Source organism: Sus scrofa, chromosome 11, assembly GCF_000003025.6.
Source record: "Sus scrofa isolate TJ Tabasco breed Duroc chromosome 11, Sscrofa11.1, whole genome shotgun sequence".
Taxonomy (NCBI): domain Eukaryota; kingdom Metazoa; phylum Chordata; class Mammalia; order Artiodactyla; family Suidae; genus Sus; species Sus scrofa.
This window is the reverse complement of record NC_010453.5, coordinates 47869710-47886631: the sequence shown is the minus strand read 5'-3', so window position 1 is coordinate 47886631 and position 16922 is coordinate 47869710. Positions and strand designations below refer to the sequence as shown.

Sequence of the window (16922 nt, the reverse complement as noted above, 5' to 3'; positions counted from 1 at the left end):
CTGAGCCACAACAGGAACACCTTCCCCATTACTTTTTTAAAAAAATTTTATTATAGCTGATTGACAATGTTCTGTCAATTTCTGCTGTACAGCAAAGTGACCCAATTATACATATATATATACACACACATTCTTTTACTCATATTATCTTCTATCATGTTCTATCACAAGTGATTATTAGATACAGTTCCCTTTGCTCTCCAGCAGGACCTCATTGCTTATCTATGCTGAGAACTATTACATATTCTAAATATAATAGTTGGCATCTACTTGCCCATTGCTTTCAATGCTCCAGTCCTCTGAACCTTTTTTCTGGTACTCCAACACAGTGAGACTTCTCTGCTTTAGGGCCTTTGCATTAATGATTCCCTCTACCTTTCCCCACCACCTTTCTGTGGCTACGTTTTGCTAATCACATCTCACCTTCAAAGTTCTCTCTCAAAGAAGACTTTCCTACCACAAAAATCTAAAGTATCCACTTGGTCACCCTCTAACACAAATCTGACTTTAATTTTCTGCATAGCAGTTATTATTGGTATGTATCTTATTAATGTGCTTTTTATGCATCTATTTTCACAAGAACATAAGCTCCATGACTATGGAACTTGTCCTTAGGGTTCGCTGCTGAAACTCCAGCACCTTGAACAGTGTCCAGCTCATGAAAAGTAGATGCTAAACAAATGTTTGCTAAATAAACACATGATATATGTTCATACTATGCAGATGGAAATTGTGCCGGTGCCCCAACATAAAATCTCCCAAGAAATTCGAAGAGAATAAGAAAGATACTGCTAGTCATGCAACAGGTAAATCCTACACAAGAAACAGAGGGAAGAAAAGAACTTCGGCTTTAATTGGGGGCAAAAATAATGTAAAACAAGGATTAAGTCAAAGCTTAGTTCACATAAAGTTTAATCAGTCAAGTTAATGAAAATATCAAAATTTTTGAGTTAGTGTATGGCAGGAGAAATTTAATTTTGCTGCAAATAATACAATATTTGGTGTTTCCATTATGGACAAACTATGCTGCAGAAAGAGCAATTGCATTGAATCTCAGTTCATCAGGGTCACGTTCCATAAACTTCTTGCAAACTTCTATGGCATCCTACAGGGAAAAAAAGATACATCACCTTTCAGTTTAAAAACATGCGTACTTAACAAATGATAAATGTTACCATGTTTTCCTAATTCATATTAATTTTATAGTGCAGACCTTTTTCTCAAATGAAAAATAAAGGACACCAGAAGGGTGAATAGCTGGTGGCCTAATTAGCTTAATACAAAACTATAAGATGGGAATTCCTGTCGTGGCGCAGTGGTTAACGAAGCTGACTAGGAACCATGAGGTTGCGGGTTTGATCCCTGGCCTTGCTCAGCGGGTTAAGGATCCGGCGTTGCCATGAGCTGTGGTGTAGGCCGCAGACTCAGCTCAGATCCTGTGTTGCTGTGGTTGTGGCATAGGCTGGTGGCTATAGCTCTGATTAGACCCTTAGCCTGGGAATCTCCATATGCTGCAGGAGCGGCCTGAGAAAAGACGAAAAGACAAAAAAAAAAAAAAAAAAAAAAAAAAAAAAAAAAAAAAAAAAAAAACCTGTAAGATGCACCAAGTGTTCTTTCTTAAAATGCTTTTAAGACACTTTTAACCTGGAAATTACATATTTCATTGATTCTAAGCCATACAATGTGTTCATAAATTTTTTTTAAATTTTTTTTTGTCTTTTTGCCATTTTCTTGGGCCACTTCTGTGGCATATGGAGGTTCCCAGGCTAGGGGTCAAATCGGAGCTGCAGCCACCGGCCTATGTCAGGGCCACAGCAACTTGGGATCCAAGCCATGTCTGCGACCTACACCATAGCTCATAGCAACGCCAGATCCTTAACCCACTGAGCAAGGGCAGGGATCGAACCCGCAACCTCATGGTTCCTAGTCAGATTAGTTAACCACTGAGCCACGGCGGGAACTCCCAAATTTTTAAATCTCTAAAATCAAGATACAAATGATGCTACTTTGGGTTTAATGAAATACAGGCTATAATATGCAACTCTTTGAATATACTTGTCTCTTTCAAATTTAACACTTGTTAACACAAAGAATTCTGCAAGCCTCTTTATCTGCTGTAGATTTTTTTTTTTTTCTTTTTAGGGCCGCACCTGTAGCATATTCCAGGGCTAGGGTTTGAATCTGAGCTACAGCTGCCTGCATACATTGCAGCTCATGACAATGTCAGATCCTTAACCCATTGGGTGAGGCTGGGGATCGAACCCATATCCTCACGGATACTAGTCAGGTCCTTAACCCGTTGAGCCACAACAAGAACTCCTATTTGCTATAGATTTTTACACTAGTTCAAATTTTTCTTTCTGGATTTTCTCAAGAGAGCCAAGACAAGGAGATATACAGAGAAATATTATACCAGTTATCTTTAGAGATATTTCAAAGATAAAAAAAACATTAATGACACTGTAGGTGGGCAAACAAGTTTTACTGTTACCTCTAATAAAGTTTCATCACTAGTTTCCCCATGGTTAATTGGAAATGGTTTCCGTCCATCTGTGGAAAATAGACAGGTGAATGGTTAAGTTTCTGTATGAGATAATGTGCTTTCTTTCTTTTTAATAATAAAAACAATAGATACTTATTTCACATGCAAATTTTTCCAATTCACCCAGAATATCCTTTATCCATGTGTTTTGTTTTATATGGGATCTAGTCAAGAATCACACATTCTATTTAGTTGTCATTTCTCTTTAGTCTCCCTTAATTAGGAATGGCAGCATAATGTACTTTCAACTTCCATTTTCCTCTTCCCACGGTGAGGCATAAGTTAAAAGATAAAATAATATATCCTAAAACAAACATTTTAAGGAGGCTACCTATGAATATTTTTAACACTGAAGTTATTTAGGATCTTGCTTCCATGTTCGAAAGCCTGAATTATCTTCATAAACAGACATTAACAGAAATAAAACTATTGGCTTTAATTTCTTGAAAAGAATATGCAAAATTAAGTCAGCTTACGACCCTCAGAAATATAACAAATTTCTTTCTTCCCTTTAAAAGCTAAATCGGAAGTCTGATTAAGACAGATATGTTTATACCAGTGAAAGGGAGCCACTGCAAGGTTTATATGTTACCACACTATGAGCTGCGTAACAAGGCAGGTATACAGAGAAACAACCTAACTAACCTGGGATTAGTTTACTAACCACCAAAAATGATTATAATCATCATGAATAAACTAGCATTTTTTCAGTACTATGGAAAAAGTGAAAAAGTCCAAAATTATATAAACTCATGCTAATCCAAAGTTAACTGATACTCTATATCCAAGTCTATAATTTCAGATGTTTTATAAGTAGCACTTCAAGTTCAAGTCACAAAACACAATCCGCTCTATAATTTCACTGGCATAGTAAAAATCTTTGAATCAATATGGATACACAGTGATAGACTTGGACTAAAAGGCACTACTTTTAAAGAAAAAATATGAGTGAAAATTAACCAAATAAACCAAAAAGCAAAACAGGACAATATTAAATCTGGAGAGAGAAAAAAGTTAAAAAGTATAGGCGTTCCTGTTGTGGCTCAGTGGTAATGAACCCGACCAGTATCCATGAGGACGCGGGTTTCATACCTGGCCTTGCTCAGTGGGTTAGGGATGTGGGTTAGGGATCCGGTCATACCACATGGTGTAGGCTCAGATCCTGAGTTGCTGTGGCTGTAATGTAGGCTGGCAGTTGTAGCTCTGATTCCACCCCTCGCCTGGAAACTTCCATATGCATGGGTGTGGCCCTAAAAAGACAAAAAAAAAAAAGTATATTAACTAGGGCTTATCTGAGAATAATATTTCTGTAGTCATGGACTCTAAATAACTATAACAACACTGGAGGAACAGGCAAAAAGTATGTGCTCTGTGACTGGGAGGGTGAGACGGCAGGTAAAGAGAGTGACAAAGGAACATTGGCTCCATACCTTCAGTGGAGGAAGCCAAGGAGTAACACTTAGGTAACTTCCACTCCAGCCAGGATGAAATCATGTACTGGACTAGGCCTTTCCCTGGAAACAACTAAAGGCCTGGACAAAATACCTGAAAGTTGTTTTCAGACACTGGGAAACAGCCCAGAAGTGTTCGGTAAGCCTAACAGCAATACCAGCTCTCTGTCAGGGCAGGAAAGGGAAACCCAAGCGGCCTACAGGCGTCTCAGTCGGGAGGCCGGCGGGATAGAGTAGAATTCAAGGAGGCAGAGGCAGCTGAGATTTGCACAATGCCAGGAAGAAGGCGAGCTGCTGCTCTCTGGGCTGGGTCAGGGGGCCTGCGCCAGGTCGGGGTGGGGAGCACTGGGTCTGGAACGGAGCTTTAGGTTAGGGCGGCCAAGAGCTTGTCTATATACTAGAGGAATGAGTAAATCAGAAAATAAATGAAGGATAATGAAAGTTAGATTTCTTTCTTTTTATTTATTTGTTTATTTTTGTCTTTTTAGGGTCACGCCCACAGCGTATGGAGGTCCCCAGGCTAGGGGTCTCATCAGAGCTGCAGCTGCCGGCCTACACCACAGCCACAGCAACACGGGATCCGAGCCAAGACTTCAACCTACACGGCAACGCTGGATCCTTAACCCACTGAGTGAGGCCAGGGAACGAACCCGTGGCCTCATGGAAACCAGTCAGGTTCGTAACCTGCGATGGGAACTCCGAGAGCAGATTTCTCATGTTCAAAAAAGGAGGTCCCAAATATGGAGAACACTAGAATTAACCGTATAATGTTAGATTTTAGAATTAGAAATGTTGATGTAAGTAAATGCTTTTTAACATATAGACAGATATAACTGTATGTGCATGTATATCGCCGATCACACACACTTGTCTACGTATATAATACATCCGAACATTTCCTAGCTCTGTCCTCTGAAAGCGACTAGAAGTAATGATAGCTCAGTGGCAATGAGCACACCGAGCACTTAGATCTTGGGTCTAATCATCATTTTTGAATAAAAGGAACCAGGGCTCCTTGGAAAAGTGGCTGAACACAGGGGAGGGGGGCATGGAAAAGAGAAGATGAGCCAGGAAAGGCTGTTCTGCCAGAACGTTAGAAAGTACTCAGCAACGACAGGGACAAATCAGAAGGATATATGCCAGGAACTATATGAAGCCCTCCCAACAAGGAAGGGGTGATAAGAGAAAGATGAATAACTCAGTCCCTTTCTCATTGGTTAACCTTACAACTCAGTATGTGGTGACTATATTAAAAACTAGTACTGTGCTTTATTAAATAGCTGTCCTGTAGAAATCAAACTGCACCATGCCCACATTCATTTAAGCCTTATTTTCTTAAATAAAGGTACTTAGAAATGACTTTTTGGTCTTAAAACCCATATGCTGTTCTCTTAACCACTGTTTTCTATTCACTGTGTCAATACTCCTCTTGCTCAACATTCCTTTTAAATTTATTTAGGAATTTGCATCAGGGTTACCGCCAATTTCCCTTGCAGAGAGTCAGCAACTGCCCGTCTTCATTGGTCTCGTATTTATCCCTGTCCTCTATGACATCTCAAAGATTACAGCTATTCTTCAGAAATCCAAAATCCTTTAAACTTACTTAAAGAGTGTAATCCCCAAGGGGCTCCAACTCTCTATCAGCCATATCGATCATTCTTCCTGCTTAAAGAATACTTGAACCAAACAAGACCTCAGTAGTTTGCCTTTCTTTTCTGATGTTCTTACTTCAAACCAATTTTAAAATTCTTTCGTGTTGATCTTGGCATGCTACAAAAGGGAACCATTCTTCATATGTAGCTTACCCTTGATATATGACTTTTCTTTGACTGCCCTTTTGGCCTCTGAACTCAGACAGCTTGCCAATCAGTCAAACTGAATTTTTTAGACAGCTCATTCCTTCCCATTGAGATGATCGGAGATTTTTCTTCTAAATATCTTTTAGATGTGATTTTTGTTCTATTAGTAAGTCTCTCATTCTGAAAGTCACCATTACTTTTATAGTCTCTGGTTATAGATTGTACTTATCATTTCTCTGGCATTTCCTGAATCTACTTTCTTGAAGTCAACAAAATGTGTCTAGTAAGTCTCAGCATTCTCTTTACTTTCACTTCTACTAGATACTCTTTTTTATTAATTTTGTTTTGTCTTTTTAGGGCCACACCCAAGGCACATGGAAGTTCCCAGGCTAGGGGTCAAATCAGAGCTATCACCGCTAGCCTACACCACAGCCACAGCAATGCAGGATCTGAGCTTCGTCTGCGACCTACACCACAGCTCACGCCAACACCAGATACTTAGCCTACTGAGAGAGGCCAGGGATCGAACCTGCATCCTCATGGATACTAGTCAGGTTCATTACCACTGAGTCACAACGAGCACTCCTAAGTATTTTTTTAATTCAAAATTCAGAGCAGAAACTAGCTTCCAGCAATCAGTCAGACATTTGAAATCCCCAACCCCTATTACACCTTATCTCTATGTAGGTTTTTAAGAGACTGAATTAACTTCCAAATGGCTCTGCAGGTCTGTTACATACTCCCATAACAATGACTGCATTCTAGTTAGAGTCCTACTCAAATTGCTCTGCTATTACAGACAACCCACAGGGTTGTACATTTCTTTCCTTGTCCTCTTTAATAGAGCCACTTCTTTTAACAGAGTGCATGATTCTGTTGCCATATTCCATATATAAAATCCATCAAATTTTATGAGCCACATTGATAGAGTCCTTTCAGAACTCTTCTGTCTTTAAATAAATTAAGGGAAAGAGTTAATATTTAGCAGCCTATGAGAAGAAAGAGAACTAAAAATCATGGTACCTAGAAATTGAAAAAGGATTTCACTTTTTTTTTCCTTTTCTTTATTTGGCCTTCTTTAATCCAAGGAGGTCTCATGCAGAGGGACAAGAAGAAGTACTATCTACCAATTAGGAAAGACCCATAGCAAGTTTCTTCTGAAAGAATGAATCAGTTAAAATTATGAGGCTCTCCTCTAAATAGTCCCTGAAGTAGTCCACCTATAGTTAAACTTTTTAAAAGATAAGTTCAGGTATAGGCCAAAATACCAAGTAATTAATCATGGGCACTTTGACACATGCCTTAGGGAATGGTTGCCAGAAAACAGAATCCTGTAAGTTTTTTTAAAAATCAGATGTGATACAAAGCGACAGTACAAAAGCCTGAAAACTAGTGATATTCATTACTGAATACAAAAACTAGTCATTATGAATTTTATACTATGTTTTAAAACTAGTTTCAGGATCAAGATGGTAAGTCTAAGGTGTTGATGATAACCAACTCAAAGATTTTGTAAAGACTGCTGAAGTGATTTACACGAGTTTCCTATAATGATTCTTACTTTCCTGATTTGCTAAAATGCAAAGGTAGAATGCAAACATTCTTGAATCATAAGTTACTTAGACAGTAAAAATATTCTTATTTTTTCTAGTGAAAAATATTAAATGGAAAACTTTCATTTCATTATGCCAACTCGATATTATAAGGTAATCAATTAATTTAAGTAAACACAGTGAACATCAAGAGTCATGTTTACCATAAATACATAATTTCCCACTTACTGTTTTTCCCCCCAGGATAAATTAAAATAGTTCTTACCTAATTCATAGAGATGCCCATCTACGTGAACTAATGCAATAAAATGAAGATCTACTTTTTCATCTATATTTGGTGCCTGGAATAGGAGGGGAAAATATATATTTTATATGTTAGTAGTCAAACAAATCAATTAAGACATAGAAACATAAAAATGATATCAAATGACATAAAGAAATTTATACAAAGAGTGAACATGCTTATATTTATAACAATGTGTTCACCCATCAACAAGGAAAACAAGTGGCTCAAAAGCACATGTTTCTGAATCTCAACTGATCTAAAAACCTACAGTTTTGCTTACTTTGGAAGACCCAGCACCTAGTTCACAGCTGGTACCCAACAGATGCATTATAATGCACACTTGCTGAACGAAATGAATGCATGAACTAATTTGCCTAATTTTCCAAATTTGAAATAACAAAGTTTTCAGAAATTTAGTAAGGGCATAAAGAGAGTTGAAGGAACTCTTTTCAAGATAAATTTTAAAACTTCAAGAAAGTGAGTTCTTCCCTTAAGGACCTAAAACTCACTTTCTGAACAAAGCAATATAGTCTTAGACTAAAATATTTTTATTCATACTAGATTCATAAAGTTTAAAAATGAATAGAATCAGGAAAAGAGCCCCTAAGATTATAGAAGAAAAAGGGAATATGAGGAAATTAAAGTAAAAATTAACTTAGCCTATGACTTTCTCTTGCTTTCTTACTGAACTATTTGAAATTAAAACTATACCTAGGTTTTTTTAGCTTACTAAACTCAATTTGCATGAGCAATATGTGCTACATTTCTTAGTTCAAATAACTTAAGCAAAGTCAACACACAATTACCTGGGATTACCTATAATATATGGTAACTACACAATTAATACTGTTTTAGCTATATAGAAAATCTAAATGGTTTTAAGTGAAATATAATCAGTTAAATGCAAGGACAACTTTTAGAAGCCAAAGTTTTAAAGAGGCATAGGCAAATTATATCTCATATTATCTAATTCCTGGTAAGTAACACAAGAGTATCTTAACTCTCAAATCTTTATTTTTTTTCCCCTCAAGTAATTATATAATTTTAAGTTTTATTTATTTTTTATTTATTTATTTTGTCTTTTGTCTTTTTAGGGCCTCACCCAAGGCATATGGAAGTTCCCAGGCTTGGGGTCCAATTGGAGCTACAGCTGCTGGCCTACGCCACAGCCACAGCAATGCCAGATGCAAGCCAAGTCCGGATCCTTAACCCACTGAGCGAGGCCATGGATTGAACCTGAGTCCCCATGGATACTAGTTGGGTTCGTTAACTGCTGAGCCAGCACGGGAACTCCTAATTTTAAGTAGTATGAAGATACAGAATAAACATAACCATCTTGGGTTTACTGGATGCCTCTAAAACATTTACAGATAGTGACTCATCTAATCTCACATTATTCTTCAGAGAATAATTCCCTCATGTTATGAATGGGAGAAATGCAATGTAAGTCGCTTTGGCAAACTAGCTCTTCCTAAATTCAAATTAGAACTAAGGAATTCCGTTTGGTAGGAATCATGATGTTGTTTTTTGCTGCTGCTCCAATACCAGACTGCTCTCTACTGCAGCCCCATCTTGGGGCAGCCCTGCCAACAGAGTGCAACTAGGTTTACAGGCAGTCCGTTCCATTTTGACAGTTCTGTTAGAATAATCCCTCACCCTGAGGCAAAATAATGTTTCCCAATATCTTCTTCTTAAAAATATCAAATCCCTCTCGAACATGATATTTCTTCAAATACTTCAAGATCGGGATAATGAGTTCCCTTATTTTCCTGGTCAGAGAATCAAAAATTTTAGTAATCACTCAATCCAATACCCTCATTTTATCAATGAGGAGAAGCCAATTTTTGAAGGCTAAATCTAGGCAATTCTACAAACTATAAATTCAATTTCATAACAAAATTACTAGAAAGAATTCTTTATCCAACTAGAAAAGGGGCTTGATTTACTCATTTTAAGACACAATTCTCCAACAGGATATCAAGTACTTTAAAATCTTTTGAGCTATTATGTTTTGAAAATTATTACTTATTTTAACGCCATCTCACCTGAAGAATGATACACCTCATAGTTTCTATTTTACATATTTTGTCAGTAAATACAACCGTCCTAGAGATAATAATACAACTGGAATCAGGGACCTGAATATGTACCCGAGCCCTATGAGCACTGGGCTCTTATCCATTTCGAGGTTTAAATAAAATGCATAAGACTTCTTTATAAACTGTCAAGTGCCATAAAACATTATGTATTATTATAACATTAATATTACATTATCACAAATGTAAGAAATTACTAAATCCAGTGACTCAAAATCCAATGACTCCAGTGAGTCATTATACCTTTTATCCAAAAGAACATACTAAAAATATAGAATGCTAAGGAGGGCACAAAAAGCCTTTGAACTATTTATTACAAAAGATAAGAAATGCTCAAAACTTCTAAATCTTCCACAAAACTTTGGTATCTATTATAAGCCTCTTCCTTTGGTCAGTTTCAATTAATCAAAGTCTGAAATCTATAATTAACAAACTGCTTAAACATTATCCCACTAAAAACAAGAAAAATAAATTAAGAACAAATTCCAGTGTCTTCTGTTTCAAAAAATGACCAATATATAACAAAAGGTAAAACCCAGAAGCTACATATTAGATCATTTTTGCCTAAATTTTTATATATTGCAGTTATTGTATTTTTTTTTACCATTTCCTAACTTAGAACACAGCATTTTATTACCTCAAAGGAAAAAAAAAGTGATGTGACAAATCAATGAGAAAGAAATTAATTAAATACTAAACAAAAATCTCAAATTATAGAAAATATAGTTTAAATTTAATGTATAATTGTGGCACTTCATATACATGCCGGGCATTGTTCCAAGTACTTTAGAAGAATTGACCAATTAATTGTCATATAAACTCCATGAGGTAGGGAATACCATTGTACTCTCAAGAAAATTTAGGCATAGAAGATTTAAGGAACCTGCTCTAGGTCACAAAGCTAGTAAGTGATAGAATGTGATGTCAAACGCAGGCAATGGTATTCGAGAATCCACGTTCTTAACCACTAGGAAAACATTTTCCTTTTTTTTTTTTTTTTTTGTCTTTTTAGGGACATACCTGCGGCATATGGAGGTTTGGGTCAAATTAGAGCTATAGCCACCGGCCTACACCACAGCCACAGCAACGCAGGATCCGAGCCGTGTCTGTGACCTACACCACAGCTCACGGCAACACCGGATCCTTAACCCACTGAGCGAGGCCAGGGATCAAACCCGCAACCTCATGGTTCCTAGTCAGATTCGTTAACCACCAAGCCACGACAGGAACTCCCCTAGAATATTTTTAAGCACAAAGGAATGTATTTCTATTTAGAATCAACTATGTCCAAGGCAGAATTGACAAAATTAGAGTTTTATGCTGATCACCTAATACACTTACATCTCCTACTGTGCCAGCGTGCGGCATAGAGGGAAGCAATAAACATGAAATGGATAAATAAATAAAAATGATAGATGCATGTTGTGACCCCGGGAGGATAATGAAATAGAGAGATACCAGTTTGTTGATGCCAGTTTGAAAAAAAAAGGCTATTCTGAAAACCATAATGATATGTGGTGGAAGCAGATGTTTACAGAAAAGTGCCAAGATGCCACTTCAGAGTTTGAATATAGTTCCAGAAGAGTAAATAAGGAGAAGAAAAGAGGTTTGACACCAACTTTTAATTTTTTCAAGCATTAAAGTATGTGCAATCAGACCTCCTCTGGCTTCAAAAGCCACAATGACTTATTGAAGTGTCAAGTTTCTTATAAATGTACGGCCCACACCAAATCTTTCAGATGTAGCATTTCTAGGTAGGTTCTGCCAAACTACAGTCATTACCAATAATTTTCTAAAGCATCAGAAAGGTAAGAGCTGTATTTCAATTATGGGAATTATTAGAATTCCATTACCAATCTCAGCATTTAAGACAATTACCAATATTGTAAGAACAAAAGTACTTTTTAACAGCTTGCTAATATTACCACCTAAGAAGGAGGAATTATAAAATATGTGGGAAGCCTGTATCACTCAGGAGGAGAAAATCTTCACCTCCACTTGAGAAAAGATCTTTCGAAACTGAATAGGCAGGGAAGATTGGATCAAGATTAAACCAAGTACCTGAGCCACCTCAGGGAATAAAATAGCTGAGATGAAACACCCTACACCATGAAGGATTAGTTTAAGGACAGAGTAAGTAAAGGAACCCCAGAGCATGACAAGAAGCCAAAGGCATGTTCAGAAACATGAAAACAAACAAATAAATAAAGAGATGGCAAAGAACTCACAGAAGGTCCACAGCACTTGTTGACCTGAGTCAACTACAGGAAATTGGAAAGATGAAGGGTAAGAGGATACATATTCACTTTAACAACTGACAGGAACTTCAAGGCTTTCATGAATGCCGCTCGGCACGCATCAAAAGCCAGGGGCCCTTATGTTGGCAGGATATGGAGTGGAAAGATGGATGTTCACCAAGCCCAGGTGCAAGTCAAGCTGGACTGCCACACATAGAGGTATGCTTGCCGTCTTATTAGGGGGAGAAAAAGCTAATGGATGATGAACCAAGAGGAAAACACTCTCAAGACTGAAGAAATTTCAGGAAAAACATGGACTGCCCCTGTCACTGGAAGAAGAGATGCAAGATTGACTACACTTACAACAGAATGGAGACCCAAAGATGGTAGGCGTAAGAAGGGTCGCCAGCGACGAAGACGGAGAGATGGACTGGTAGCCTTGGCAGGGCCTACATGGTTACGTTTGACCCAGGGCAGGGATGCATGGTGACACAATGATGAGGCCTTCGTTCTGCAGTGGCTAGAATGAGGCTGTGATGAGGATGGCGAGGAGGACTACATAATTAAAAAAGAGAACATTTTACTTAGACCACGTTACTGGGCGATCATTTACTCTTAAAAGCAACGTCTGGTCATACTTGGATTTATATGGTCTAGCACTTTTAATCAACCATAATCTAGAAAAGGACCATGAATGAGTATTTAGTTAAAGGCACATAAAGCGGAAATGCATAAAATAATCAAGGTAACAGGCTATATTACATAGCTTCTATTAAGTGCACTTCTAAAATATTTATACATCCTCACCTGCACAGCACAGGCTCATGGAATTATTTAACAGCCACTAAAGTAGAATCATCATAGAAATTTGCTTTTTAAAAAAAGAACACACACACACAAAACATGTAACACATACAAAACGCACAAAGAACCCAATATGTATAAAAGAAAACTGTACGGAGACAGGCACTGTCAAAAAGAATTCCTTAGGAGGAATAAATGGTAAGAAAAAAAAAAAACACTTCAAAATATAGAAGAGTGAAATAAATCTCTTAGACGCTAATGCCATGCAAAAACTATCCTCTTACTTAGGCTGACAAGTTAAATGGAAACCATCATGGACTATTAAGCTGTCTTTTAGTTAAAAAAAAAAAAAAAAAACAAAAAACAGTTAAAATACGTATCACGTATTTTGTGCCTGGCACTCTTACATTCATCCATTTGTTTAATCTCCAAGTAAACCTATGAGATAATTACTGTAATTATTCTCATTTCACAAACAAGAAATCGAAACACAAAGAGGCTAAGAGTTAAGTAACTTAGCACAGGTCACACTGCCAGGAAGTGGCTGGGCTGGGATTCAAACACAGGAAATCTGGTTCTAGAATCCAATGATCTTAATCACTATGGTGTACAGCCTAAGTGGCCAATGAGGAGTAATCCTCTTAAAATTAGATGCTTTGAGTTACCCTTTCAAACACTAACGTACCACAAAAGGTGACTCTGAACCAAGAGTTTTCCTTGAAATGCATATGCTAATAACAATTACCTTATTAATAGTAATCCAATGATAATTTTACAGTTGTCACCTCCAATAAATAACACCAGTTCATGAAATTCAATTTAAAGCAGTGTGACAAAATTATCATCACTTATAACCATACTGAGAAGCAATAAGAACAGTGAGATAAGTCCTTGCTTAGAGATAAGGGATTTCACTAACCATGACCTCTTATTCTCTTCAGGAAAAGAAAGGGGTTTCCTCTGAATGATTTCGAAGACTCTCTCAACCCTGAAAATTCCATGATCTTACTTAGTATTTTTGAATTATGTAAGAAATAACCAAAAACAAAGCTATCACCATGGTAAGGATTTTAAAAACATGTTTGTGAACCCTTTAGCTGCTCATAATAAGAATCAATCAATTAGAAATACATAATGAATCCTATACTTGGCTTTGTATGGGAACAAAGGTGTATATAATAAAGTCTCTGCTCTCACAGACACGGTCTAACAAAAGTCTGTCATATTCCATCTGATTATACTTATTTAAGTTTTACTGAAGCAGTTAACTTACAAGCTCGTGATTCAATTTGATTATATTTAAATAAGAGAAAGAGAGGAAGGAAAGAATGGGGGAAGAAGGGGAAATGGATGAAGAGGAGAAAGAAATGGAGCAAAGGCAGGGAGGAAGGGAGAGGTGACTAATGAGTAGTGGAGAAAACAAGAATTTTTTAAGAATCTGGGGAGGGAGAGATTACTAAACCACAAGTAGAACTAAAGGTGTCCACTGAAAGAATGCATAAGGTTTGGGCAGGCAAAATGGGAAAGGTATCCCTGACAAAGATTTGACCCGAGAAAAAGGACAAAAACAGGAACGGCCAGTTCAGAGGACCAGACTACCTGGTGTGAAATCTGACTGTACCCCTCCCATCTAAAAAGTTACTCTATTACTTTTCCGTGGGTGCTGGCAGAAGACACGAGACCCCGCCGCAGACAAAGGGCCTTACTCAGAGCACAGCAAGGACCATGGGCATCGCTATGTTCGCGTCAGTTCACCTGAGGGCACCACGGAGGACTCTGGTGGATGGTTGCACACACAATGGGCTGCATCACAGGAGAGGAACACTGAGATTGGAGAAAGTGATGTCTTACAACACGCAGTAAGCACACCTGCTCTTTTTGTTTTTGTTTTTGTCTTTTTGCCTTTTCTAGGGCCCCACCTGCAGCATATGGAGGTTCCCAGGCTAGGGGTCTAATCAGAGCTGTAGCTGCCAAGCCTATGTCAGAGCCTCAGCAACGTGGGATCCGAGCTGTGGTGCAATCTACACCACAAGTCACGGCAATGCCGGATCCTTAACCCACTGAGCAAGGCCAGGGGTTGAACCCGCCACCTCATGGTTCCTAGTTGGATTCATTAACCACTGAGCCATGACAGGAACTCCACCTGCTCTTTGTTCTGGAGGCAGACATGACCTCATCCCTCACAGTCGCTTACTGTGAGAAAAGTCATGTCCAACTTCTAAGTATGCTAGCCCTCTTCTTCTGCCATGTTTTTTACAACTTAAAAATTTTTCAAATTTACAAAGGGTTACAAACATGAAAATAGTACAGGAAACACTTAGATTTACCTAGGACATTTTAGCCTAATTTGCTTTATCACCTGTATTTACACTATCTTCCATCTCGCCCTTCCTCTCTCTTTACATAGCTTTTTTTCTCTCCCACCCCCGGAACCATCTGAGGGTAAATTATATATATCATGGTCCTTGACCCCTAAATACCTCAATATTTCCTAAGACTAAAAAAATTCTCTTACCTGACAGCAGCTATGGAGATATGGCTCTGTCAGGATATATATAGGTCCAGCATCATGTTGGACTTTTGTCTAACATTCCATCCGTACTTCACTTTTGTCATTGATCCATTCAAAGTGTGCTTTGCAGCACTTCCCCTTAGGATCTAATCTGGGAGCAGGTTTTGAATTTATCTGTCATGTGTCTTTAGTGTCCTTTAAAACCTGGAGCATTTCCAACAGCTTTTGCCTTTTATGACATTAACACATAGTCCCCTCCCCCCTTTATTTAAGAAAGTTTTCTACATAAAAAAATCATGCTATGAGTACAAACACATGTACTTTGTCCTCTCCAACCTATATGCTCTTTGTTTCTTTTTCTCCACCCTACTGCATTGGCTATAGGACCTTTAGAAAAATAATGAATTTCACTGATTTTTCACTTTAATTTCTTCCTTCTGCATGCTTTGGATTTAATTTGCTTTTTTTTTCTCTACCTTAAGGTAAAAACTTAGATCACTGACTTGAAGGCTTTTCTTTCTTTTCTACTGTAAACATTTAGCACTATAGATTTTTCTCTAACCCGTGCCTTTTCTTTTTTACTATAAGCATTTAATGTTGGAGTTCCCACTGTGGCACAGCAGGTTAAGGACCCAGCATTGTCTCTGAGGCTGCACGATGTAGTGGGTTATGGATCTGGCATTGCTACAGCTATGGTGTAGATTACAGCTTCGGCTTGGATTCGATCCCTGGCCCAGGAACTTCCAAATGCCACGAGTGTGGCCAAAACAAACAAACAAACAAAAACACTTAATGTTATAGATGTTTCTCTAATCTGTAAATTAGCTGCAATCTGTAAATTTTGATATATTTAAAATATTTTTCACTCTAATCTGTAAATTAGCTGCAATCTGTAAATTTTGATATATTTAAAATATTTTCATTCAATTCAAAATGTTTTCTAGAGAACAAATTTATGGTTACCAAAGGGAAAAAGGGGTGAGGAAGAGTTAAGATTGGCAGATACAAACTACTATGTATAGAGCAGACAAACAACAAAGTCCTACTATAAATATATAGCACAGGGAACAATATTCAATACCCTGTAATAAATCATAATTGAAAAGAATATGAAGGAGTTTCCACTGAGGCACAGTGGGTTAAGAATCCAACTGCAGCAGCTCAGGTTGCTGCAGAAGTGCAGGTTCCATCCCTGGCCTGGCACAGTGGGTTAAAGGACCTATGCTATACAGCTAGCACAGGTCAGGTCACAGCTGTGACTCAGTTTCAACCTCTGGCCTGGAAACTTCCATATGGTGTGGATGCGACCACCAAAAAAAAAAAAAAATACAACTGAATCATTTTGCTATACATCAGAAACTAACACAACATTACAAATCAGCTATATTTCAATAAAAAAATTTTAAATGTGTTCTAATTTTCTTTGTGATTTCCTCTTTGATTCATGAGCTATTTGTTATTTAATTTCTAAATATATGGGAATTTTCCAGATACTTTTAACTGTTATGAATTTCTAATTTAATTCCATTATAGTTAGAAAACATTCTTTGTATAAGTTTTTAAAAAACTTGTTAAGATTTATTTTCAGATCTAAACTATGGTCTACCCATGTGTACTTAATCACCTTTAAGAACAATTTAAA

At 37.5% G+C, this 16922-nt stretch overlaps 1 protein-coding gene across 2 annotated transcripts in view; it reads right to left on the bottom strand.

The window, feature by feature from the left end:
- UCHL3 (ubiquitin C-terminal hydrolase L3) overlaps positions 832–16922 on the bottom strand; it is a 56764-nt gene continuing 40673 nt past the window's right edge. The window contains exons 7-10 of one of the 2 annotated variants that reach the window (XM_021065167.1): positions 12328–12519; positions 7611–7686; positions 2492–2550; positions 832–1105 (exon numbers count right to left, since the gene is read on the bottom strand). In XM_021065167.1, coding sequence (XP_020920826.1) covers positions 1022–1105; positions 2492–2550; positions 7611–7686; positions 12328–12519 — 411 coding nt within the window. In that variant the 3' untranslated portion in view covers positions 832–1021. 2 annotated transcript variants of the gene reach the window in all.